Genomic DNA, 27021 nt, shown 5'->3' with positions numbered 1-27021 from the left:
CGTGCACTGCAACAAAGAGTAGCTTCCACTTGCCACAACTAGAGAAAGCCTGTGCGCAGCAACGAAGGCCCAACGCAGCCAAAAAATAATTAATTAATTAATTAATTTTTAAAAAACCTCTTTAAAAAAAGAACTAAAAATAAATGAAAATATTTAAAAACTAGATATATTTCATTTAAGAATTTCTTTTGATCCAAAGACACCAGGAAGAATGTGAAAAGGCAAACCAGAGTGAAATAACATATGTGCAGTACATATATCCAACAGATGATTCATAGAGAGAATGTATACATACATCAATAAGAAAAAAAGCAACTCGATTTTTAAATGGGCAAAAAACTTGAATCGATATTTCACAAAAGAGAAGTTCCAAATGGCTATTAAGCAAATGAAAATGTACTCAACCTCATCAATATCAAGGAAATATAATTTAAACACCACAGTGAGATGCCCCTGCATTTAACATCATGAAAAGACAATACCAAACGTTGGCTGGGATATGGAGCAAGTGAAACTCTTGAAGCCAGCTTGTGGGACTATATCTATACCACCACTGTGGAAAACAATTCTGGAGTGTCTTCTAAAGCTGAATATACACATATTCTAGAACCTGCCCAATAGAAACGCATACACTGGGCACCAGAAGATATCAAGAATACACACAGCAACACTATTTTTAGTAGCCTAAATCTGTAAACAGTAGAATTGATTAATAAATTGTAGTATAATCATTCAACAGAACACTGTCCAGCATTAAGAATGAAAGAACAAGCTAGATACAAAAGAGTACATCCATATGATTTCCTTGATATGACATTCAAAAACAGGCAAAACTAATGCAGTGATAGAAATTAGGATAATGTCTATGTTTGGGGGAAGGGGGACATTACATTATGGTCTGATGTCTGGGTTGCCCGTGGTGTTCTGTCTCTCGATTTGGTTGATGGTTACATGGTGTGTTCTTTTCGTGAGAATTTATCAAGTTGTAGAGGTGTGTGATCTGTATACTTAAAATTAATATATGATACATACACATTTGTGTATTTCAAAGAGATAGAAGTCCTGGTATTTCCTCACATTTGTTCCTTAGTCTGTAGAAATGTAGTCTTTGTGTAGTTAGTTAAGCACACAGAGTGGGTAACTGAAGGTGTTTGTCAAATTTGCTAACGATACAGAATTGACTACAACTGATAGCAGAGTAAACAAGTAAGAGCAGAAATTATAAGGGCCAAAAAGAGCAGAATTCTGGAAATAGAAAAACTTAAATTGGAATATGCAGCTCCTACAATTAGATTCTAACAGTGGCAAAAGTAAAAGTGACATTTAGCTAAGAAGTAGGTTTTGAATGCGAGATTTGGAGGTTTTAGATGACAGTTTGCTCAGAATGACTCAGTAGCCATGGATGTCAAGATTAATCATAAATTGCTTCTGGAGAAGTAAAGTGGTCATACATAAGGAGAACAATCAGTCCAATGTACCTCATACTGGTCAATTTATATCTCATGTAGTGTTTTTTAATTCTGAGTGTGGCCTTTTAAAACAAGCTAGTGTACCTCAGTAGAGAGGAATCAGAAGGCCAAGGAAATGGGAATGTTTATAAACACAGATTGCCTAAAGATACTGGAGACGCTTATCCTAGAAAAAAAGGCGGCTCAGTGGGGTCTTGATAGCAGCCCTCCAAATTTATAAATTTTCCCGTTTGAAACATGAATAAATATATTTGCTATCATTTCAAAGAGCAGAGGAAGGCAAAAGGAAGGAGGATATGTATCACGGACATAGATTCCAGCTCCATATTAAATTCAGTTGTTGAATATTTATTTCGAATATTGAATATTCAAAATATTTATTTTGAAAGTTATCAAAATAACTTTTGATGATTATAGCTGTCTTGCAATGCTGTGTCACACTTTTAAAAGTTTCCGTTCTCTGGAAATACTTCAGCAAAAGCCAAATAAATTGCTATCAACGATGTTGTTGGTTGAGAAGTTAGATGAGGTGATGGCTGAGGCTACTTTCTGGTATCTGATGAAGTCCTATAGTTCACTGACTGAACAGGAAGCCATTGACAGCAGGAATGTCCCGGGATACGCAAGGTGCATGCATGGAGCCATAAATAAACACGTATGTGTAAGAAAATTAAAAAGGGTAAATAGGTAGATGGTCTGCCCGGTCATAATGGGAGAAGATGAAAACTCTTGAATAGCAGGTTAGAACTGATAGGTGTGTTGCTTGGGCTATGTAAGCAGGGAAAAATTCAGCGATGTCAAGACTAATTTCTGGAATCAAGGTGGTTGTCAGACAAACATCTGTGAGATGAAAGTTTTAAGAACTAAAGGAATTGAAACTGTTCTCCATAAATTTACCTTTCCTTTCCTCCCCCTCTCTCTTGTCAATAATAGAAAGCTACTATTTTATTGGATGGGTGGGGAGATTTATTAATTACAGTGCAAATTTCCTGTTAGCAGAAAAGTATTTTTTTTCTCTTCAAAAAAAAAAAAAATTTTTTTTTGGTGGGGGGAATCCTTAGTTCATAGTTGCAAGTTAAAAATCTTATGAGAAAATAAATCTCTCTAGAATCTAGAGCTGTGGGTGTTCAAGCCAAAAGGTCATACAGAGTTGGGAGGAGGGAGTTGGTCCAATGACAAGACAAATAATGAAAAAGCAGAGCAGAATCAGTGAATGAGAAAAAGAAGTTGTTTTGTAAAGGGTGAGATAATTAAATGTGCAGAGAAAAGCAGAAAACAGAAAATGTGGCCACAGAAGGAGAAAAATGCGAGATGGACAGAAGAAGTGTCTGGGGTTTTGGTGCTTTCCAGTTCTGGTTAGAACTTATTTGAATTTTTTCCTTCAAAATTTCTACTTTGGTTACTTTAGCAGTTTTCTGTTATGTGCAACAAAAATATACCTAGGCCAGTGCTTCTCTAACCTGTCTGTGCATTAGAATCTCCTGAGGAGATTTTTAAAATATCAATCCCTAGAGCCCATCTCCAGAGATTTTGATTTAATTGGTCTGCAGTGACACCAGGCTGATGGGATTTTTTATTTTTGCCTCCCGTTATACACAGGAGTATTGTTCTTTTGGTTTTTTGGGGTTTTTTTTGCGGTACGCGGGCCTCTCACTGTTGTGGCCTCTCCCGTTGCGGAGCACAGGCTCCGGACTCACAGGCTCAGCGGCCATGGCTCACGGGCCCAGCCGCTCCGCGGCATGTGGGATCTCCCCGGGCCGGGGCACGAACCCGCGTCCCCTGTATCGGCAGGTGGACTCTCAACCACTGTGCCACCAGGGAAGCCCTGATGGGATTTTTTAAAGTTTTCCAGGTGATTCTAAATGTGCAGCCAGGGTTGAAACCCACTTGTATGGGTCTAGAGTCTAGAGCAGTGGATCTGACATGTTATCAAGCATCAGAATAACCTGGAGGACTTGTTAAATCACAGACTGTGGGCCACTCCCCAGCAATTCTGTGATGCAAGCAAGTCTGGGTGGGGTCCAGTAATGTGCATTTCTAACAATCCCAGGTGATGCTGATGCCCCTGGGCCCGGGACCATGCACTGAAAGCCTCTAAAGGGACCAATCAAATCATCGAGGTTTAATCCTCTACCATCATGAATTTTCCACCAACCTGTATCTCTCATGCCTCAGTTTCTCTCTGTGAATAAAAACCCACATTCTTATGAAAAGTGTGCAAACAAATTAAGACTGTGTCTTAGCAACAGATTCCTCAATAAAGCCAGAAGCTAGGCCTATGTGGTGACAGGTGCTCCTTAGCTGCCAAATTCAACTGGAAACAAAGATTTGATTGTTTTCTGACTCTTAACAGATTCTGAAAGCTGAGGTAAACAACAAATTATAGACATCCCCACCTGTGGGAATGAGCCCTAGGAGTTCTAGCGGCCTCTGAAAATTCAAAGTAAAGGAGGCATTGTTCTACTTGTTGCTCAAATGACATCCATAAAAATAAATGCCTGTTAGTTATAAGAAACATGTGTTCCTCTAAATTGCAGGGGGCAATTACAAGACAAATCATCAAGTTATTTCAGTTGAGGAAGCTTTTTCTTTCCTATGGATGACTTTACACTTGTCTACTTCCTTTCGGTAAAATTCTGTAATAGGAAGTGTGCCCAGTCATGGCACTCTAACACCCATGGGTTAATCAATGGCCCTATCTTGCTTATCCATCAATTGAGTCAACAAATATTCGCTGGGTGCCTGTGGTGTGGCAGGAGAAATTAAAATTTTAATATAAGGCAGTACTGCCCTCAATAACAATGACAAGAACAACAGTAGTTAATTTATTGAAGACTTAACGATGCTTCAGATACTGTGCTAAACACTTAATGTAGATTATCTCATGATGAAGTAGGTGCTATAATTATCCCCCGTTTTGCAGCTGAGAAAACTTAACAGCAAAAATAAATAAATAAGTAACTTGCCTAGGCTTGCTTAAGTTTGCACTGCTATTAAGCATGTGAGCAAGTAATTGAACCTGAGTTTGCTCTCATCCAGACTCCATGTTTTAAAACACTTTGCAGATCTATGTTGCCTCTTCCAGGAGCTGTTTTGTTGGGATGATCCCACAAGTGAATAGGTGATCATATTGCAGTGAGAGGAGAGAGACACACAGGGTTCTCTGGGAACCCAGGTAAGGACACGCTGCACAACTCATGGGGCATCATTCACACTGCACTTTAAGGAATGGCACCCCTGAAGGTGTATGATGTGGTGGTTCTGGGGTTCTCTAGGGGGTGATGCCTAAGATGAGTCCTGCTGAGTGAGGGCTGTCCAAGCAAATGGAAAATGAGGAAGAAAGGACTATGCGTATGAAGAATTTCAATAATTCAGAAAAAGACTACAGAGTGAAGGAGAGTGGACCTTAGGTGTAGGCAGAAGTGGACAGTGGTCACATCATTAATGCACGTGCACACCATTCCAGGATGTTTGGACATTTTCCCGAAGGTGGTGAAGCAGCCATCAAAGTATTGGAGCAAAGAGGACCAGCATGATCAGATCACCAGAACAGGAGTGTTAAGAATGGATTACAAGGACTGAGACCAGGCAAGAGAAATGACAAGGGCGTAGTTTAAGTCAGCAAATGTAAGTATGGAGAGAAAGGACTTTTGGTGAGAGAGTAAGGAAGTAAAATCTATAGGAATTGGAGACTAAATGGATTTAGGGGCTCAGTGAGGAAGAGGTTAGGAATAATACCTAGATTTCCGGATTAAGTGAATAGGCAATATGATGTGCTTTTCCCCAAGGCAAGGAACATGGGAAGAGATGCAGATTTGAAGGTTTCGTTCAGTTAAGTTTTGTTGTCTGAGCTGGAGTGGCTAGTTTGGAACTTGTTCACCCTGAGCTAAACTGATTCCCGTGTGTCTCACTTTCTTCATCAGCGAGGTGTACAGTGTGAATTGGATTACGATTTTGAAATCAGGCTCTCACGCATCTCCCTAGTGCCTTTCCCAGTGAATTACTGTCTGAGTTAAATTGCAAGGTTAATTTAATTCACGCAAACATGAGCTCCATCATTTCTTGCTCAGCAAAGAGACCGTTCAGGGCCCCATGACTACGCTACTCACATGCCTTCACCGTCTTTCCCCGCCATTCTTTGGTCCCACCGTGGTTCCTCTGTAAGCTACTTGGGCACCTTGTTCAAGAGGTTGCCCACCCCCATCTCAAACACACCTCCCCTAGCCATTCGCCCGTTCCCGCAGCTCACCTATTCCTGATTGTTTACTGCTCTGCTTCACCAGCTTTAAGCTGCTGTGTTTTCCATTCCTGACATCTGGGTCTCGTTCCTGCTTCCCAGCAGCAAGACCTCTGCATTATTTATTCCATCGCCACAAGAAAATGAAGGCGAGGCTGGAGCTCAAAGGAGGCTAATTCTGGGGAATGTGATGGAAACCCAAAACAGCAATGCTTCCAATTAAACCAACCAAGTCTCACTAAAGCCCTGGAGATGCCAGCCTGTGCACAATATTTTGCAGACAACATTCAGCCCAAGCTCTTGAGTAGAGTAAACCTTTCTATGAGGGAAATGCTATTGGTGGCATGTTCAATATCCAAGAACCCTGTTTGCAAGACCACATTTCCCAGTCCTTTTACTGACAGTCATGCTCTCTTCTTAGCAAGTGTTTCATCTGAGTTACCAGCAACATCAGTCATGGCTGAGGCTAACCACAGCGGGCATGTGCAGCACTTATTCCTATAACTACCTGAAAGAAGATGTGATGCGGCTTTCCCTTTCCTAAAGTGAAAGACTTTCACTTAAATTGTATCGTTGTGGGCCAAAGTTCCAACGTGGCCTTAGAAAAGCAGCCTTTACTTACAAATCAGTTTTGTCCCCCTCCAACATCTAATTTGGGGTGAAATTTTTCACATTTCACTAAGCAGAAGGTATTAGTAACTAACCGGTTATGAGATTTCTCACAGTGAGACCCTTTATTACCTGTTATAAAATGCTGGAGGAGGTTTTCTGCCATTCCAGTGTTATGTATTATAATACAATGGCCTGCCTTCCAAAATATTTCAATTACATTGCAAGAGCACATGTACATTAACGCAAAATCATGCAGTCTAGTATGAGGCTTTGTTTTGTATGTAGCACCCTCCTGGGAAGTAATAATTTTAATCTCTGCTGTTTATTTAAATGCTTGATACGTACCAGTCACACTGCTAAGGTTTTACATACATGTTTAAGCAGTATAAAATTCCTGAAAGGAGGCTATCATTCACATTTACATATGAGGCTCAACTTTTACTAAGGTTAAAGGAAGTTAAGTGATTTGCACATGGCCTCCCATTGAAAACCCATGTGTTTTACCTCAAACTCTAACTGGTCTGGCTCCAAAGATTTTCCAGAACAAAATATTATAAAACATTGGATTTATCAATGATAAAGCGCAGTATAACAAGTCTGTCAATTAGCAAAATTAAGAGTGAATGACCAGGTTTAACCTGAGGTCTTGCCTAAGCTGATTTCTACTCGCTTTCTCTGGCCAGCTGTCCCTCCATGAGGAGGGAGCTTAACACCCCAAGAGGGTACTTGTGCAGTGAGGCCTTGGTAGGCTCCCCAGCAGTTAAAACTGCTCTTTTTCTCTAGCTTTAGACATTGAAGGGAGAGAAGCAGCAGTCTGGCCACCACCTTTGGACACAGTGCCTGCAACCTATCAGCCTGGGTGAGGCCTCTGCCATCTATCTCACTCAGTTGCAGGTACTAAAGTTCTCAAGGTAGAAGCATTAACCTACCCACTTTGTGTGACAATGTCAGTTAGGGTAGAGAGCTTATTGGGAACCCTGTCTTCACCAGAAGGTGGGATCTAGACTAGTCTTTTTGACCCATGGCAGATTTCCAAATTGTCTGGATAAACCTAGGGAATGGGGTATGAACACTGACCCACCACCATGCCTAGCCACTCAATAAAAGGAAGCTTGCCTCCGTTTCCTGATTTGCAATCCTATCTTGGAGGACTGTTGGTTGTCTTGGACCCTAGGCTGGACTGTGCTTTGGTCTTGGCAAACCCTACTTGCTGGGACTAGAACTTTGAGCTCTATGCCCAGTGCCATTGGCCATCATCATCCCTGCCTTGCTCTCTCACTAGAGTCCTCCTTGGACATAGATATTTAGCAGATGAAGCACAGGTCTCCCCATGTCTTCATCTGAAGCCTGTTCTGACTTGCAGCCCACCCTCACAGAGAATACCTTTATAGCAAAACTAGTCCATCTGGCCCTGTCTCTTGCCTTCCTCCCATTTCCACCAGCGCTGAGCAGAGGCACCTTCAACTAGGCTGAGGGAAACACTGATCCAGGCAAACACCCTCCTATTTTCCCCTCTACCTCACCTCCTAACCTCAGTCCATTCTGCAAAAAATGAAAAAGAGGGAATTTTCTCAGACTTCTTTGAAAAATCTAACTGGCCTTCCCTGTAGCATATGGGGAACCCCAGGTTTCCAGTCCCTGTGATACATAGAAATTTCATTGGAGATACTAGTCAGAGAGAAGGGAATATTCCCTTTGTTTTCCAACATAAGTTTATCCAAGAAACCTCAGCAATTCACTTAAATGTAGAGTATTTACATCTGTAAAAACACCTACAGGATTGACATAACACACTACTATATATAAAATATATAACTAATAAGAACCTACTATATAACACAGGGAACTCTACTCAATACTCTGTAATGACCTATATGGGAAGAGAATCTAAAAAAGAGTGGAGGACTTCCCTGGCGGTGCAGTGATTAAGAATCCACCTGCCAATGCAGGGGACACATGTTTGAGCCCTGGTCCGGGAAGATCCCACATGCCGCGGAGCAACTAAGCTCGTGTGCCGCAACTACTGAGCCTACGTTCTAGAGTCCGTGCGCCACAACTACTGAGTCTGTGCTCTAGGGCCCGTGTGCCACAACTACTGAGCCCACATGCCACAACTACTGAAGCCCGTGTGCCTAGGGTCCGTGCTCCGCAACAAGAGAAGTCAGCGCAATGAGAAGCCCATGCACCGCAATTAAGAGTAGTCCCCGCTCGCTGCAACTAGAGAAAGCCCGCGTGCAGCAACGAAGACCCAATGCAGACAAAAATAAATAAATAAATAAATTTATTTATTTATTTTAAAAAATTTAAAAATAAAATTAAAAAAAAGAGTGGATATATGTATAACTGATTCACTTTGCTGTACAGCAGAAACTAACACAACACTGTAAATCAACTAGACTCCAATAAAAATTAATTAAAAAAATAAAAATTACAAATTGTATGCATTCTCTTTTTATCATTTAAAAAAACACCTACAAAACATGGTTTCTGGTATGTTAAAGAAGCACTGTTCAATCTTTATTCTGATAGCATGGGAACAATTTTAAATAAAAAAATATGGAATCAGATTATTATTATTTTTACCCAGGACCTCCATGGGTTTTTTTTTGGCTTGGGGATTTTTTCTTGTTTTCCCTACTATATCCTCAAATACAAAAAGGGGAGAATTCTAGATTCAGTACCTTAGCCTGAGTCAATGAAAATAAGTAACAATAACACTTGTTCTTCTAACACTTCTGAGGAGTAAAGTGGAGATAAAATAAATTATGTGTACAGAGTATCTTGAGGTCCTTGGAGACAAGATTTCAGGAAGGGACGTGCCATTCCTTTTTCCCCTCTCCTTTCATGCCTTTTTTTAAAAAAGAAGCTGATTAACTAAAAACATATGCCAGAGGGACAGAGAAGACCAGGAAAATCATTTAAGCAGCTAAAAGTTCTGTTCCATTGGGCCCCAGAGAAAGATAAAACCAAACTATGCCCTCCCTGGCCCCTGGCAGAAGGCGCCCTAGTTTTTGTGAGTGGTAAACGGAAATCAATGAGCTGCTCAGAGAGCACTGCAATCCCTTTACCAACAGGCACTCAAAGAGCAAGAGCCAAGGGGATGGGAATCCATACCTCTCCTAATTCTGAAGCCCAGACCCTTTGCAGCAGCACAGGGGCCAGGTAGCTACAACCCAGCAGCTCAGAAGAAACTGCTGATCTGGCTTCCTGGGAGCTTGCTAGAGCCTGAGAGCTTTCGCCCACTCCCCCAAGCCATGCCCTACTGCCCCTGAGCCTTGTGCCTCCTGGCCCTTATGGGGTGCTCACTCTGCAAAGAGGAACACTTCAACGCTTCCTACTCATTGATTGTCAAGCCTGTCTGCTCCTCTGGGCTTCTCTGCTTACATACATTTTCTCTGGCCAGAGCTTACTGATTTCTAATAAATCTTCTCAGCCTTTCTCTCTGTTCTGGCAAAGATAATCTTCCTTGGTTTGACTTGCAGGCCTCCATGCTGGTCAATTTAGTTTGGGACAGCCCCCTTTACCTCCTACCTGCATTTCAAAGCTCTGTGAGTTTGCTTTGATTTGTCTTTAATTCTAAGTAAATATAAATGTAAATGAGTATATGAACAGAACTTGAATGAGTTTTGAGTCAATGAGTTTTGGTGTAACTGACTCTTCATTCAAAATATAGAACATTTCCACTAACCTAGAAAGTTCCCTCTTGGCCCCTTTTATTTAATCCCCTTCTAGAGGCAACCACTGTTCTGGTTTACTTAAATTTTGCATAAATAGAAACACAGAATATGTGCTTCTTGGTGTCTAGCTTATTTCACTAAACATGTTCCTGAAATTGGTCCATGTTGCTGAGTATATCTGTACTTTATTGTTACTGTCTTTAATTTTTTATCTTTTTTTTTTTTTTTTGCGGTACACAGGCCTCTCACTGTTGTGGCCTCTCCCGTTGCGGAGCACAGGCTCCGGATGCGCAGGCTCAGCAGCCATGGCTCACAGGCCCAGCCGCTCCGCGGCATGTGGGATCTTCCCAGACCGGGGCACGAACCCCCGTCCCCTGCATCGGCAGGCAGACTCTCAATCACTGCCCCACCAGGGAAGCCCTGTCTTTAAGTTTTTATTGCTGAATAGTATTCCAGTGTATGAATATGCCAATATTTTGTAGGTTTCTGGGTTTTTAGCTCCAACATCTGGAGCAGGTTTCCTGATCTTCTAACAAACAAGAGAGACAGAAAATGGAAGTTCAAGAAGATGGGAAAGAGACCATAAGATCAGTGTGATGTGAGAACTATGCCATCAGTTAATAAAAAGCTTTCTTTCTTTTGCTCTGTGAGGTGACCCTAAATTCACCAACTCTTCAATTTCACAAGGCAGAAGGTCTAAAAGTCCATAATCAGGCCTGTAGACCTCTGAAGAAAGAATATTTCTCTACTTTACTACAATAAAAAAAGACTACCTCTCTACTTTACTACTAGTACAAGAAAAACTTTTACTCATCTTTCAAGTCTAGCTCAAATGGCATCTCCAGTCTCTAGCTTTTCCATAACCTTGAGGGAAAGTGGCTCAACCTCTCATTTGTGTTCTTACAACTCCCACGAGCCTTGGTTTCAGTTTTTACCATCTTTTACTACATTGGTTTCTTTGCAGACCTGACTATACTTTCTACCAAGGAAACTATGGACTCCTCAAAGAAAAGGTACCTTCTGGCATCTAGCACAGTGATTACACACATGGTGTAAATGAGTAGACAAGTGGATGACTGCCCAGATGGATGGGTGGATAGATGGACAGATGGATGGATGGACAGATGGATGGATGGATGGATGGATGAATGGATGGATGGAAGGATGGATGAATGAATGGGTGGATGGATGAAACAATTTGTGAATAATGCCATATTGCTTATAAACTGAATGAATTATCTGGTTTTAGCAACCCCCAGAAGTATCATGGCATTGCTTTCTCTCACTGTCTTGCATTCTCATTGGTTCTGAGAGTTTATATTATTCTACCTGCCAATAAGCAAATGTCTCAGTATCATCTAGAACAGGTGGAATCTTCTAGCCACCAGAAACTGGCTTCCTGATGCTTTAAGAAATATTTTCATAAGAGTCAGAGTTTGGGTGGAGTCACAGTTAACCTACAACTAGCCCAAGAGGTAATCTTGACTCAGTGGAAATCTTCCCGGCACAGGACAGGCCTGAGTACTGAATGAGTGACTGACGGTGCTTCTGTGGTCAGCAGGAGGCCAGTTAAATACAGTCGCATAGGTAGCTGAAAGGTGATGTTGAGCCTGTAGGAGAGCTTTGTGACACCGTGAATTGCATCTAGGGCTCAGCTGTTTCTCACCCACCTCTCAGATGGTCCCAGCAGGAAACAAGTCTGTGGCTGTCATGTTTACAGTTAATTAATGTTTATTTATATTTTTAAACAAGGCTTTCACCTGTCACGCTTTAAAATAAATGTTCTGCTCTTCAATTAGAGATCGTCAGAACAGAGAGGAATCCTGCTTGTTACGGGTTGAATGTGTGTATGCTTAACTGTGTATCAGGTTGGAACCTTTTTTTCTGTAAGTCTTTCTCTCTCCTCCCAGAGGCTAAGGCCTTCTATTCAGAGAGACATACTTTTCAAGATCTTGACTGTGATATTGGTGCTCTGCTATGTAGGCCATGAACTTGCTTCTACAGGGTAGACAGCATTGATTACAGCATCTCCCTGGAAGGGGGGGTGGGGAGTGGGAGCTAGCATGAAAACATTGCACATTTTGACCAGTGTAGAAAAAGCATTCTTAAGGGAAAAGGATGTGCTTTGTCCTCTTTGCAATGAAGTGTTGACTCAGCAAGTCTGAAGTGTTTAAACCCTGTACACTCCAAAGAAAGGTCTGGCCCTTGACTGACTCCTGGGAGAACACCTTGACATCTTTGGAATATTCTGCTAGATAAAAGTGTCTTTCTTTACCTGGGCCTCAGGCAATGTGAGAAGGCTGACGCTGACAATGTGATATATGGTGGGGTTCTTGTTCCGCAAAGTGTCAGTTTGACCTCTGAAGGGTCTGGAAACTGAGTAACTAAGCTCAGCCACGTGGGAAACCATGGCTACAAAATAACCCCTGATAAAAAGTCCTGGACACCGAGGCTCAGGGGAGCTTCCCCGGTTAGCAACACTCTACCTGTTATTACACATCATTGCTGGAGAATTAAGCACTGTCCATACAACTCCCCTGGGAGCAGACACCTGGACTTATACCTGTCTCTCCTTGACTCTGCCCTCAGTGCTTTTTACCTTTGCTGATTATAATCTGTACCCTTTCACTGTAATAAACTGTAATTATGAGCAGAAAAACTATTCTGGGTTCTGTGAGTCTTTCCAGGGAATCACCGAACCTGAAGGTAGTCTTGAGGACACGCCAACACATCCTCTCAAAGAGTTAAGTGTTAAAGAAAGATGGAGTTCTGGGTGGAAAACCAGATCAGAACTGAATCTCAACTCTGCCGTAGGCTTCCTGGTGATGCCAAGGAAATCACTTGACCTCTTAATCCTTTTGAGAGTTAAATTAGCTTCTATATTAGATATTCACCCATTGTTTCACTAGATATTCATTGAATGTGACACTGTTTTGATGACATAGTACATGGTCAAAATTTGCCTAATGGTAGAGGTAATTGTCTGAGTTGGTTCATCCGTGAGCTTTTCCACATTAGTTTAAGTTCCTTAGGTAGGTAAGCACTCTAAATTTGGACATATGCTCCTCTGCACTTTTGCAGACAGATATGTTCACAGTTTGTAGTCAATAAATGATCAGTAAAGCAATTATACTCCAATAAAGATGTTAAAAAAATACAAATAAAATAAATGAACAGTTTCATACAGTTACTTAGCTAGTATTGCCTCCTATCTTATCTTGAGCCTAAGCCTCTGGATCCATATAGTCTGTTTTTCATCAATTGCTAAGTTACTATAGGCTTGGGAGAAAAGCCTACACATGAAAGTGCCTAGCACAGTGCCAGAATCATCGTTGGAATTTAATAAGTACTAGTTGAATGTCAATCTGAACATCTAGAGGATTTTTTTCCAAATAATATTTGGAAAAACTACCATTTCCTTTCTTGAACAATAACTGAAAAAAAAAATAAATAGAGAACCAGGAAATGGGATGAAATGCAATTTTTTGCCCAGTTTTCACCAATGAGTATTGAACTACTGCTTTGCTCCTATTGTTGGTTAAATTGTTTCCCAAAAAGATATGTTGAAGCTCTAATTCTCAGTCCTTATGAATGTGACCTTATTTGGAAAAAGATTCTTTACAGATGTAATCAAGTTAAGAGGAGACCGTATTGAATTAGGGTGGGCCCTAGTCCAGTGTCTGCTATCCTGATAAGAAAAGGGAAATTTCTACACAGACACACAGAGGGCAAAGATGGCCATGTGAAGACAGAGGCAGAGAGTGGAATTGTGCCCCGCCCGCCCAAGCCAAGGGATGCTAAGGATTGCTGGCAATCACCAGAAGCCAGGAAGAGGCAATGAAGGGTTATTTCCCATAGGCTTCAGAGAGATCAGAGCCTGCTGACACTTTAATCTCCAGACCTCTAGCCTCCAGAAATGTGAGAGAATATGTTTTTGTTGTTTTAAGCCACCCAGTTTGTGGTACTTCGTTATGGCAGCCTTAGGAATTGAACACACACACACACACACACACACACACACACACACACACACACACACACACTTTACAGCTTGTCACACACAGGTCTTTGGCTTGTGTCTGGTCTTCCTGCCTGGACAGAATGTATTCTGCCTCCTGGGAGGTAGAAGGAACCAAGCAAGAGTGTAGAAGAAGAAGGAAGTGAAGGCAGTAACTCACCATGGGACGCCGGCCAATGCTGCCCAGGTAGTGCAGGAGCCCTTTGGCGTGGTAAATTGTGGGCTGCAGATGGGCGCTGGGAGAGAGCCACTGTCTGTTCAAATCCCCTCCTCTCAGTGAGCATCTGTGGCTGCAGGAACAAACAACAAGTAAATAAATACACGTTTAGAAGAAAATAAAGCTCGACAAGACAAACAATTAAACTAACGAATCTAACTTCCTTCTGTCTTCTCCTCAATTGACATCAGTTGAAGTTGTCCAGAAAGATGCATATCTGGCCTCTAATCTCCCAATGTGCCGTGATTATTCACAGCCCCTAAAAGAACTTAGAAACCATATTTAACTTGATTTGGGGTCACCAGAGTTTGAAGGCAAAGTTTGAGAAATGTTCCCTGCTATACAACACATCCACGGAGAACAAATTCAATAAATTTCTCTAGGCTCTAGGACCTTCAGTTCTACAAATAATTAAGTTGAGCTCAATCTATCATGCTGGGCATATTACATATGATATTTCTAGGTGGCCCAGTAACTCTGGATATTATTGCACCCCAATGAAGAGACTGACACTTAGAAATGGTTAAATAAATGGCCCGAGGTCACATAACTTAGAGCTAGGCTGTTAATCCAGGTCTGTTTCCCTCTGAAAAAAAGCATAAGGCTCTTCCTCCTATCACATTGCTTCTGCCCACCCTGTCCATATAGATGACACAGAAAGCTTGACATTTACTCAGAGAGCCAGACTATCATTTTCAGAGACATCATCATGGAATATTAGCTCTAGAAATGAGCTTAAAATCATACATCTCCTCATCTGGGAAAAGGGGATGTTCATGTTTGAAAGATCAAGTCGCTTTACAAAGGTGACACAGCTGGTGAGTGAGAACAGTGACTGCAATTCAGAGGGAAGGAAGCTGAGTTGCTGAGTGACAGGTAAGGTCATCCTAAAAGCCAAGGACGACCATAAATTACCAAGCACAGCCCATTCTGCAGGGAGGCAACCAGAAGTCCTGCTGAGACATTGTTTATTCGATAGGGCTAAGGATCACGGTACCACAGATTAGGAGGAAGCAGTGCAGTACTTCCATGGCCTAGTCCACCCAACCCCCTACCCTAATCCCTATTGCCACCTCCTGCCGCTCTTGTCTTTCCATACTTCAGCTTGATCAAACTGCACACAGTTCTCTGAGCAACTGTGCCTACTGGTCTCATTGCCAGGACTCTCCAAAGCTCTATCCCTTCCCACCTATTCAACATTCAGGGATCAGCCCTGCAGGGAAACTCTCCCTGATCACCAGGCCATTACATTCTGCTCCTATTTGTTGCAATAGCATCCTGGGACAACCTTCATCAGAGTTCTTATAAAAACCTTTTTAGATTTTTTTTTAATTTCTTTTTATTTCTCTTACATTTGCAGTTAGACTGTAAGCTTCCCAGAGGCAGAAACAGTTTCTTTGTTACCATCAAAACCTTAATATAGTAACTGTGTCAGAGTTGGTATTCAGTAAATAATTTGGAGTGAAAAAAATGTACTAGATTTAAATGTAGAATCACATACGTTTTCTGTTTAAAGAAAAAACGCTATTTTTCAATAAACCTTGGAGGCGGAAGGAAACAGGTTCAGCCTCCTCCTTTCACCACTTTTTCATCTCATGTTTCTGAAATTATCTTTAAATATTAGTTTCCTGCTGCTTGCTAGCCCCTCTTACAGCTCACTGGAAACTGAAAATCATTAATCATTTATCCTGATTTCACCATTAACATATTTTGACTTGCGAAATGGGAGGTTTTTTGCATCTACCTCTCTGACTTTTTTGTTCTTTTCTTGCTTTCCACCCCCCACTTCCTCTTTTTAATAGCAATGACATCTAGAAATAGGGTTTCTGCCTGACGACCAAGGATGAAGGTAAAATACAAAGCAGATTTTTGGAAAGAAGCAAATAACAAGGAAAGAAGCCAGTGTCCCAGACTTTCTCCTGAGCTTATTTGCTGAGTTTAAATGAATTTCTTTTCTCAAATCGAGGTACTTGCAGGCACAAAATCCCAGAGCCTCAGGATTTTCTTTAACTGCTCTGTGATTCTCCTTGCCTTGACCTGGATTCTCATCAACACTGGGGATTTCTTTTTTCTTTGTAACATCAAAAGTAATGAAATCAGTGAAGGCCCCTTAAAAGCATTTCTGTTTGTAGAAATGAAAATGCAAGCATTATATGTGTCCAACAGCCAGCAATTCCATGCAACTCTCTCTACCTCTTCTTTCCATATGTTCCACAAAGACCAAGTTCAAGAGCAATGTCCACATGGAAATGACTTTACCAAACAGCAGATATACTGTTCTAGATTACAGTTCTTCAAAAAATAGGAAAGAAAAAGTTTTGTGTTGCAATCAGAATGAGCCTGAGTGTTGGTTAAGGAGATCAAGTCTCAACTCCCAGCTCTGTCACCAGATATAGGGTTGGGGGCCCCTTTGAGAGTCAATATTGTCATATGCAAAAGAATATAAGTATAACCTATCTCCTAGGACTATTTTGAGGGTTAAATTAAATGATCTCTATTTTAGATATCTCCATGGAGAAATACCTACATAACTCTATCATCACCCTTGTCTATGTCCATGTCATGTCCACACCTATATACACATGCACGTCTCCATTTATAGCTGTATCTACATCCTCATCCACATCTACAATACTCAGGGACGCATAGCACCACTTGGACTATGTTCATTAGTTCCTTATCTCATCCTAATATTTTTCCTTTTGAATAATAATCAGAGAGCTATATGCAGGTTGATTGGAAGGGAGTAGAATCTTGGCTAGGAACCCCAAACCAGAGGCTGTGGTTAGTTTTAAGTTCAAGTTGACTTGAGCACTTTTAATGGTGGAAGCAATGAGACTGAAGAGAAAAGAAGTTATCTAAGGAAAAAATGCAAGGATATAACAATATAGACTGCTGAATGGACTATTTAATACACCAAGCGGGCCATTAAATAGTACCAAGAGGAGGATGGCATCTAAGATTGACTAGGTACATGGATTTGGAGAGAAACTGGGCCAATGTGAGACTTAGGCAAGCTGTTAGTTGGGTATAAATTTTGTTTCACAATGGTGGAGACAACGATGCATTCCTTTGGTATACGTAGATTGTATGAACTTGGGAAACCCATATGTGTGTATCTGTATTCAGCACTCTGTGCGTGGCTATGATTTTGAGAGTAACTCTGTGTGTGCCTATGGCTTCTGTAGTTCCTAGATCTCGGCAATTGTAGATTATTACAATATGTACTACACCTAACTTGAGTGCTTTTCCTTTTAAAGCAAATACATTTTCTTCCAATCTCCAAATCAATTTGGCATTTTGTGTTAATAATATCAGAGATTCATGCAGTCAGGAGAACTGCTGCCACTCTTCCTGGGGATTTGTTTTAAGCATTTGAAGAGGAAATGCACCCCATCTTATTATCTACTGTAGCATTTCTGAAATGACAGCTGCTCCCTCTATGTGGAGAGAATTAGCAGATGGACAGCTATGACTGGTTGGCAATAAATTCAGTGCCTCTAATTTCTGAAAAGGGGTCATCCCTCAAATAGAGTTTGAAGTCCTGCTTTGCTTATAAGGAGAATAAAATGGTGAGTATTGCTATTTTTTTCCCCACTGAAAATTGCAAACTTACAGAGCAGGGGAAAAAAGCACTTCCTTTTGGTTTTCACAGGGGGAAGTCATTTGATCCAAATAGTCCTCATTTCTTAAAAGAAAAGCTTTGGTTTAACTACAGTCTAGTTTAAGGTAAAGCTTAGATGCACAAAGTATGCTAGGTCTAGGGTGACCAACCATCCAGTTTGTCCTGGAATGTTGCAGTTATAGCCTTGAAATTCCTATATTTCCCAAGAAACCCCTCAATTCCTCGTGAACGGAGGGGTTTCAAAGGTAGGATCCCTGACCAGAGTTGGGTTTGATTGTTTTAACTGACTTTGAATGTTTTAGTTGAGGTATACTCTCCCCCAACCTCAGGCACCTTTGCTCCCTATTTTTACCTCTGGAGTGTTTTATGTATATATTATGAGCCTGCTTTTTTTAGGTATTTGCAGCCCGTGTCTAGGATGTCTCTCTAACCATTAAACCTGCAGGTTTTGGTAGGACAAATTCCTTCCCTTAAAAAAAAAAAAAAAAAAAAAGGCTTGTCGTTTCTTGAAAATATGGTCATTTTATGACCAAAAAAAAAAACCTCAGTCAAAATTATAAAAAATTAATCAGAAGGGCCAGTCCTAAGAGGTCACTGAATAAAAGCCACCAACTTCATGGTAACCTAAGGATAGCCTTAAAGGTCAGACAGTCTAAAGGGAAATGATGTCACTGTAAGCCAGTTTCTTAAGACTAATTGTGGATTTTATGTATCTGCTAAGAACAGGGCTTATCCTGACCAGAGAATGGGAAATAAACCATATAACCAAAGGCCTTGACAAGCACACCCTGACCTACCAGGACCCCTGAAGCAAAGAAAGAACCAAAAGCCAGAGGAAGAAAGAGGAAAAAGTGAGTTGCTTCCTGAAAGACCATCTATAAAGCTGCAGTCAGACAATAAAATGACTCAAAAATCTCCCATCCATCTGTGCCTGATAAAAGGAGAGATGGGGCCCATCAGACTGAATGAGTGATGCCAGGCTTGCTGATACAAGTGCCTGCGGCACACCAAGCTCTGAAGTCTAAAGAGAGGTAGCGTGCTTGAGACTTAGCAAATGTCTGAAGAGACATCCCCCCTACCTTCCCACCTCATTTTCCCCACTATTGTATTAGTCTTTTCCATGTTTTAATTTGAAAACCAATATAGAGTTAAGATGAAAATGTGTTTTCTCCAAGTTATTTTGACAAGTCTGGTTTCATAATATCATTCAAACATCCAATGGAACAATTCAAAAGACAACAAGGTGAGGACAAGCTGAAATCAGGTCAGACCAGATTAAGGGGTGGGCAAATATAGGTGAGCCCTACACTAGCACTTGTATAAATCAGGAATATGTAACCAGTTAATTCACATTTCTACATAGCACTTCATCCCATATACAACTGACTCAATAAAAATAGGTATCACTCCCACTGAAACAGTTAATACTCTAAGGTTAAAGTTTCTAAAGCTATGTCTTGAGACCTTTGTCTGTGCCAACAATTCTGAGACCAGCCAGGGTGTCAGTAATCACTTGAGGTCACCTATTACAACTGGCTGACATTTTGGACCACATAATACTATTTACCAGATATGAGTAAGAATAATTCATTTAATTTATGAAATTTTAAATACATTAATAATCTTCACAAAAAGTTGTCAGAATGGGAAATTATAAAAAGCATTTCCAAAAACCAAGAACTAATGATTATCTCCATAATGTTAAAAAATTAAAAAATAATCTTTTGAAAAAATCCAACACTCATTCCTGAGAAAGACAATCAGAAAATAAGAATTGGTGGATACTTTCTGTTCATATGTATGTGTTTAAAAAGTATGCATTGGGCTTCCCTGGTGGCGCAGTGGTTGACAGTCCGCCTGCCAATGTAGGGGACGCGGGTTCGTGCCCCAGTCTGGGAAGATCCCACAGGCCATGGAGTGGCTGGGACCGTGAGCCATGGCCGCTGAGCCTGCGCGTCCGGAGCCTGTGCTCCGCAACGGGAGAGGCCACAACAGTGACAGGCCTGCGTACCGCAAAAAAAAAAAAAAAAAAAGTATGCATCAATTCTGCTTCTACATATATATATGAATATAATGGCATATTTTTTATATTATGACCTAGAAAACCAATAACTAACTCAATAAATAATTCAGTAAGGTAATGGGATATAATATTACAATACAGAAGAAAATGCTCATATAAGAGAGTGGTTGAATAATTTGGTGCATTTAAAAACTGGAGTATTGTGCAGCTATTAAATGAAGAAGAAGGTATCTATGAACTAATATGGAATGGTGATTTTCATGGTATAAAGTTAAATGATAAAACGTTATGTAAAATATAAAAAGCATATTTAAGACTGAAGTAGACATTAGACAATACAGATACATCTATTCGTTTGTGCAAAAAATACAAGATAAATCAGAAACTAATAAGATTGATTACTTACAGAAGGCAGATGGAAATAGGATATAAAGTATGGATGAATGGGAATGGGGTAGGAGGAATAAAGGGCAAGTGACACCTCTCTGATCATACCTTTCTGTATTGTTCTAACTTTTAGAATCATGTTAATGTTTCATATACTTATGTGAATAAATAAATATAATGAGAAAACCATGAATAGAACTCCAAATGGATTAGTTACAAATAAACAAACTCTATGGCAAATAAATAACACTTACGGAAGTAGGAAGGAAATAACTGACTCAAGTAACTTTAGAGAAAAATATTGTTGCTATATACTCTAAAGCTAAAGACAAAAACAATAGTACACAAGTGTGTTTTTCACAGCAGTATTCAATTCTGAGCTACCAATTCTAAGACTGCTTTGGATGTATTCTAGAACTGAGTAAACAAGTAACTTAATTATGAGTAATAACAACCAGTTTTCTCAGAGTCACAAAAAGGAGTTATAAATAAAGAATTAACTCTGTAGTGTTGTACTGGAATCAGAAGTATCAGCATGAACTCATGGTTTCCTACAGAGAGATAGATAAAGAAATAGATACAAAAGTATGTGTATTGTGTGTGTGTGTGTGTTCATGCATTTATTTCCTAGCTCTGTCTACTAGAAGAACCTAGAAACAATAACCCCCTTGTAGCAATGAACATATAAAATGCTCAGATCACATTTTCTAAGTATCATTATTTAATCAAAGAAATCAGGGCTTCTTGAAGTAATGCCTGGGTGAGGAAAGAATATAAGTCTAGAATGTATTATGATGCCTGAAATTTTAAAAGTACTCAAAAATAATGGGAACATGTTAAAATGACAGAGGAATCAATTTTAAGGGAATCCCAATGACCAAATGTGGTAAGATTTGAACAATAAAATCAATAATAATAAAAGTAATAAAAATATATTATCCATAAATAAAGTAAATATTTATAAGTTTTTACTGATATAAATAAATAAAGGAATAGCTCTTCATTTGAGTAGAATTCCAATTAGTAAATATAGAAGGAGTGAAGGAAAATAAAGTTATTATTTGGTAAATATCATAATAGTAATTGTTGCAAGCAAGAATCATCAATGGATGCTAAAATTAGTGGGTGACAGTATTATGAGTAACAGAATATTTACATAGACTTGGAATATCTCCCCATAAGATACTTATTAATTTCAAAGGGAAAAAAATACTAAATTTATGGTGAAGAAACACAGCAGATAATGCCGTAATCAACTGATCAAAGATAACATCACCATTAGAAATACATAGCAATGTCATATATCCAATGATACGGTGCACTGAGAAGGGCAGAGCATCACCTATGTGATGCTGTTACCAGAAATACAGGATGTGAATTTACTCATCAGACAAACCCAAATTAAGGTGTATTCTCCAAATAACAGACCAGAACTCATAAAACATGTCCAGATCAAGAAAAACAAAAAAAGGATGAGAAGCTCTTCTAGATTGGAGGAGATTAAGAAGACATGAATACTAAATGCATTGATATGATTGGGGAAAGGGACTTTATTGGCACAATTGGCGAAATATGAATAATGTCTGTAGAGTAGTTAAGACTAGTGTCTTGATGTTATTTTCATCATCATACTGTGGATACGAGAGATGTTAGCATCTGGGGAAGATGGATAAAAACTATACAGGGTTTTTTTGTACAATTATTAGAACTTTTCCGACAGATGCCCATTATTTCAAAATAAACACTTAAAAGATTTTTAAAAGTCAAAATTTTAAAGGGAAGAAGTTCTACACTTCATGAAAAAAATACATGTAACAATTTTAAAAACTCAGAAATGAGGTAACTCAATAAACAGTTAGAAAAAGAAAATATAACTTTGTGAATGAAACCTAGACTAGAAAGAACATGAGTGAATCAATACAAATCATGCCTTATGAGAAAAATGTGAAAAGAAAAAGTTTTAATCCTAAGGAAACAAAGAGATGAAAAGGATTTAAGAGAAAATGACACATAATGACACACTGAAGATAGGCAAACAGTGACCAATGTAATACGAGCAGGTAAGAAAGAAAACAAAGCTAAGGATCAGAACAAATACTATACTAAAAATACTAAAAAACCTATACTGAGAAAACTCACATAAAATAATCAAAAAATTAAAACTACATATTGAAATAATTTATTACGTGTCTGAGATACATAATCTTGATCCAGAACCAACATCAAGACATAATCTAGTAATATTACTGGATATTAAAGAAAAAGAAAACTCATTGGGGAGCTAGGCAATAAAAGCAGGGGACTTAAAAAGGGAAAATTAGGTTATCCCTTTTTGACAGCAATGCATCAGAAGAAAATTGAATAGTGATATTCAAAGAATTAAATAAAACATTTAAGGAAAGAAAATAAGAGACAAAGATGTTTGTATCTAACAAAACTGATCTTCAAATACAAAGAGGGACAGACACATTGTTATTAATATTCAAGAACCCAGGGAATATTATTCCTATGATCCTGTCCTGAGAAATACATTAGACAACAAACTCCGATAACCAAAACGACCAGAGAGATATGGACATTTTCAATTTTTGTAAAGTAACCTGTGGATACCGATGCCACAGAATTTGTTTTACATGATTATAATAGTTCACTCCACCAGAAGTTCAGCCCTTTGAAGATAAGATTGGGTTTTGTCACATCTCTGAGTCTCTAGAACCCTGAAGAGCACCTGGTCTACAGAAATTATTTAATGAATGTATACTAATGTGAATAAAATGGAATTTAAATTGAATTTTTAATGTCCTAAATGAAGTATGCTTAAATAAATGTTTATTAAAGCAAAATCAGTTGCAAAGCAAAACAGTTTTAAGAACTTCAAACGCTTTCTGACACCACAAAAGCAAAAACACATTGTTCTCAGTGTTTATTTTTATCTTAGTTGTCATGTCTGTGATGTAAAATAAAATGAATACTTATATTTCATTTAATATTGAAAGATCCCATCACTACATGAAAAACAAATAAGGTCCACCTCATCTATTTACATCAGGCCAGATGATTATAAAAGCTGTTTTTTCTCCTCATCACCATCATAACTAACATTCATTGAGTGCCAGTCTTTTGTTAACTGCTTCTATGCCATTATCTCTACTAATCTTCACAACAACCCTACAGGCATTTGTTATTATAATTGCCACTTTGCAGATGAGGAAATAGAAGTTTACAGAGGTTAAGTAATTTGTCTAAATTAGCATGAGTAGATTAGCTTCTGAATCCAGAGCAGACTGCATAATACAGAAGCAGGTTACTTACAAGGTGCCTAAAAGTCTTAACCACCATATAGACATATCAACCCAATGTCCTCAAGGGATGAAAGATGGGGGAGAAACCTACAGAAATGGACGACCTTTGCCTCCCATACCTACATGAACCAGTGTGTCTCAGCTTCCATCTGATTTGCACATTGAACTTTAGAGTCAAACTTTGAAGAAAGGATTACAACGTTTAATATGCTCATAATTGATGGCTTGTGAGTCCAGTGCCATTATTCGACCTAGCCTTAGAAGTCTTTTGACAATTTAGTCTCCAGTTTTCTCATATGCAAAATTAATACTCCCCTGCATACCTGACCAGTTGGTGTAAGGTATAAAATTATATTCAGAAGACAAAAGCATTGTATAAAAACACATATTAGTCATTAATTCACCATATATTTATTGTTACAACATCTCCTATGTGTCAGATACTATTCTTATCCTGAGGAATACAGCAGTGAACAAGCCCTACTACTAGGAATCTGCATTCTGGGGATTATCATCGCATAATTAAAGACAGACATATGTCCATCTTGTTTGTTAATTTTTCAGCACCAACTCAGCACACTGACCAGCACATGGTAGGCAAATAATCCATCATGATCCAAGGAACTCCCCATTCTACTGCTGAAAAATTTCTTCTCTGGGCAGCCAATATCTAAATTAAAACTGCAGCTATTTTTTTTAAACTGTTAATTCAACAGATTTAATTATGGGATATTGATTTTTCCTGATCATCTCTGTCTTGGTAGGGGTCTCCATACTGCTGCAGTCTAAAAATCTCTGTACTTTCCTTCTTAGAGAGAAATCTTCATGAAAAAATTCCATGTAAAGCTCAAAACCATTAACATTGAGAAACATTTTAAAAATTCTTTTTCTAAAATTGCAATGTGAGTTTCATTCTCTTATCCTTAATGCGAGAGTTGATAAGTTTACAGCTGCGATCTCCCAAAGAAGCCCAGAAATTAGGGTCTTTTACTGGACCATAACACCAAATAACACCCCATGTTTCTCTTCCTGAATGGAATAAAATCATAGCTCTTTACTTGTTCCCTTTTTCTATGCCTCTGAAGCTTCTTTCATATTAAGGTAATTTTTCTTTATGGACCAGAAGGTATACTGGATATTTACAACTCCTTGATGTTCTGTAAGCCAAAAGGTATCTCTAGAGAGTAAAACTCTTCCCTCTCCAGCTAACTAGTAGAGGTAGCAAGAAAAGCGATTCTCTGCTTTCTTCAGAGGATGTCAATGTGTTTAATTCTGGTGTATAATAAAATCCAGATGAGTCTCCTGGGGAAAGAAACAGAGATGTAGAAAAATAATTTCTGCTGATTGGGAGTTTCAGTAGCTAGGAAGCATTCACCTCATCCCCTGAAAGCAATACTGACTGCCAATACCATCCTAGATAAAGGAATGAAGAGCATCATCCAGGAAGTCTGGTATTTCTTCTTCTTGAAGTCCTCGCAGGAGAAAGTAGAAAGATAGGAATGATACCACTTATAGTGCTGAAGAGAAAGTCAAAAGACTGAGTTTTAGTCTTGGCTTTGACACTTGCTTTCATATGATCTTAGACAAGTTCCTTGATTTTGTTGAATCAGAGCTGTCATTTGTTTAAAACAAATTAGGACACGTGATATTTAGCCAAGGAAACGCTCCTTTAAAAATCCATTACTCTAAGTAAAGACTTCTAAGAAAAGGGAAAAAGAGAAAAAGAGATACACAAGGGGAGAGGAGGGTAGAGAGGAGAGCTATACGGTTTTACTCTTTGAAACACAGATTCCTAAGGAGAAAAACTGTCCAAGATTTATCACCTAATACATGGATAGGAGCAATTGCCTCCACAATGGCTTTCTTATCTTCTATTTCTCATAACATTTCTCTCCCAACTTGACATAATTCCAAACTGATATTCAAATGCTTCCAGTGGCTTACCATTACCTCCAAGAGGATGTATAAACTACTTTGGCATTCAAGATCTTCTACAAACTGGTCTCGGTTCACCAATCCAACTCTTGGTGAACATTCCTGTTTGCATCACCAGCAAATACTGTCCTGAACTTCTACTTAACTAAACTACATACTTAGATTATAAATCATTCGAGGACGAACTTTTTTTAAAAATTTGCTTCCATCCTTATTCTCAGTAATTTTATTACTGACCAACACAAAGCCAGTACTATAAGCAAGGCAGATGTCCTTGTTGTTTCCAAAATAGTTTGTGCTCTCCCAACTATCAAATCCTCTCAACTGCTGATGGAATCGTGTCTGAAATCGGATCCTTTTCTTTTTTTCTTAGTCTACCCAGCTTTCAGGAAACTTTTTAAACCCTGCCCCTTTCATGAGACTTTTTTTGACTGCTCCAATGTATAGCAACAATTTCTCCTACCTCTGAACTCCCTTAGGAAAACACAATACTGAAAAGTTTATGTGTATAGTCAATAGAGTCAGGTCTGGTTCTGCAACTTGCTAGGTAAATCTGGCTAAATTATTTAACCTTGCTAAATTTAAGACTCCATAATATCAGATAAGAAGTATTCCTGCCTCTCAATCTCTACCTAAAGGAAGTAGTAGTATCCTACTCACAGATTGTTGTTCGTCTCTTAGAATTAAGCAACAGAACATACTGAAGGCACTTAGGAAAATACTTAGTAAATGCTCAGTGACAAACAATAAATGTTTAATTTTTTTTTTTGCGGTACGCGGGCCTCTCACTGTTGTGGCCTCTCCCGTTGCGGAGCACAGGCTCCGGACACGCAAGCTCAGTGGCCACGGCTCACGGGACTAGCCACTCCGCAGCATGTGGGATCTTCCCGGACCGGGGCATGAATCCGTGTCGCCTAAATCGGCAGGTGGACTTTCAAACACTGCGCCACCAGGGAAGCCCTGTTTAAATTTTTTAAAACAATTACTTACAGCATTCTTGTTTGCATCACCCTCAAATACTGTCCTGAACTTTCATTTAACTAAGCTATGTGTGCTTATACTTAGATTATAAATCACTGGAGGATGAACTATACTTTGTGTGTTTATTAAATCTGCTTCAATCCTTACCATTGTGCCCTACATTCAATGGGTCTCAGTAACGACTTGTTATATAAAAGCTTAGAGACAAATTAGACTATAAATATAGGACTGTTCTCCTTACTTTTTCTTTTAGATTTTCAGTAAAGCATGAGAAGAAAATAAAAATAACAGGGGAAAAAAACTACATTTTTCACTTAATCCTCCAAACAGTCTCCATTTCATATCTGAAGAAACTGCAGTTCAGAAGGTTTACATAACTATCCATAGTCACATATTTAAAGCTGGAATTTGAACCAAGGTTTTTCACCAAATTGAATAATAGGTGGCACAGAGGAAGTCTGGAAATTCATCTACCTAAAGCACAATCTACTGATATCTTCTTCTTTACTTGTTTGCCCTCATTTTCTCTTTAATTTTT

The 27021-nt window shown here is 39.2% G+C and overlaps 1 protein-coding gene across 1 annotated transcript in view; it reads right to left on the bottom strand.

Moving 5' to 3' along the window:
- The window catches only part of AGBL1 (AGBL carboxypeptidase 1), a gene marked incomplete at its 5' end in the record, with an annotated part of 781776 nt that overhangs the window by 314752 nt on the left and 440003 nt on the right, over nucleotides 1-27021 (bottom strand). The window contains one exon of the mRNA XM_082857818.1: nucleotides 14174-14303. Within this exon, the coding sequence (XP_082713944.1) occupies nucleotides 14174-14303 (130 nt within the window). The remainder of the gene's footprint in view (nucleotides 1-14173; nucleotides 14304-27021) is intronic.

This window comes from Leucopleurus acutus (genome assembly GCF_964270905.1).
Source record: "Leucopleurus acutus genome assembly, chromosome: 1".
In the NCBI taxonomy this organism is placed as follows: Eukaryota; Metazoa; Chordata; class Mammalia; order Artiodactyla; family Delphinidae; genus Leucopleurus; species Leucopleurus acutus.
Note: the sequence above shows the minus strand (reverse complement) of the source record. Positions and strands in the feature narration are given on the sequence as shown.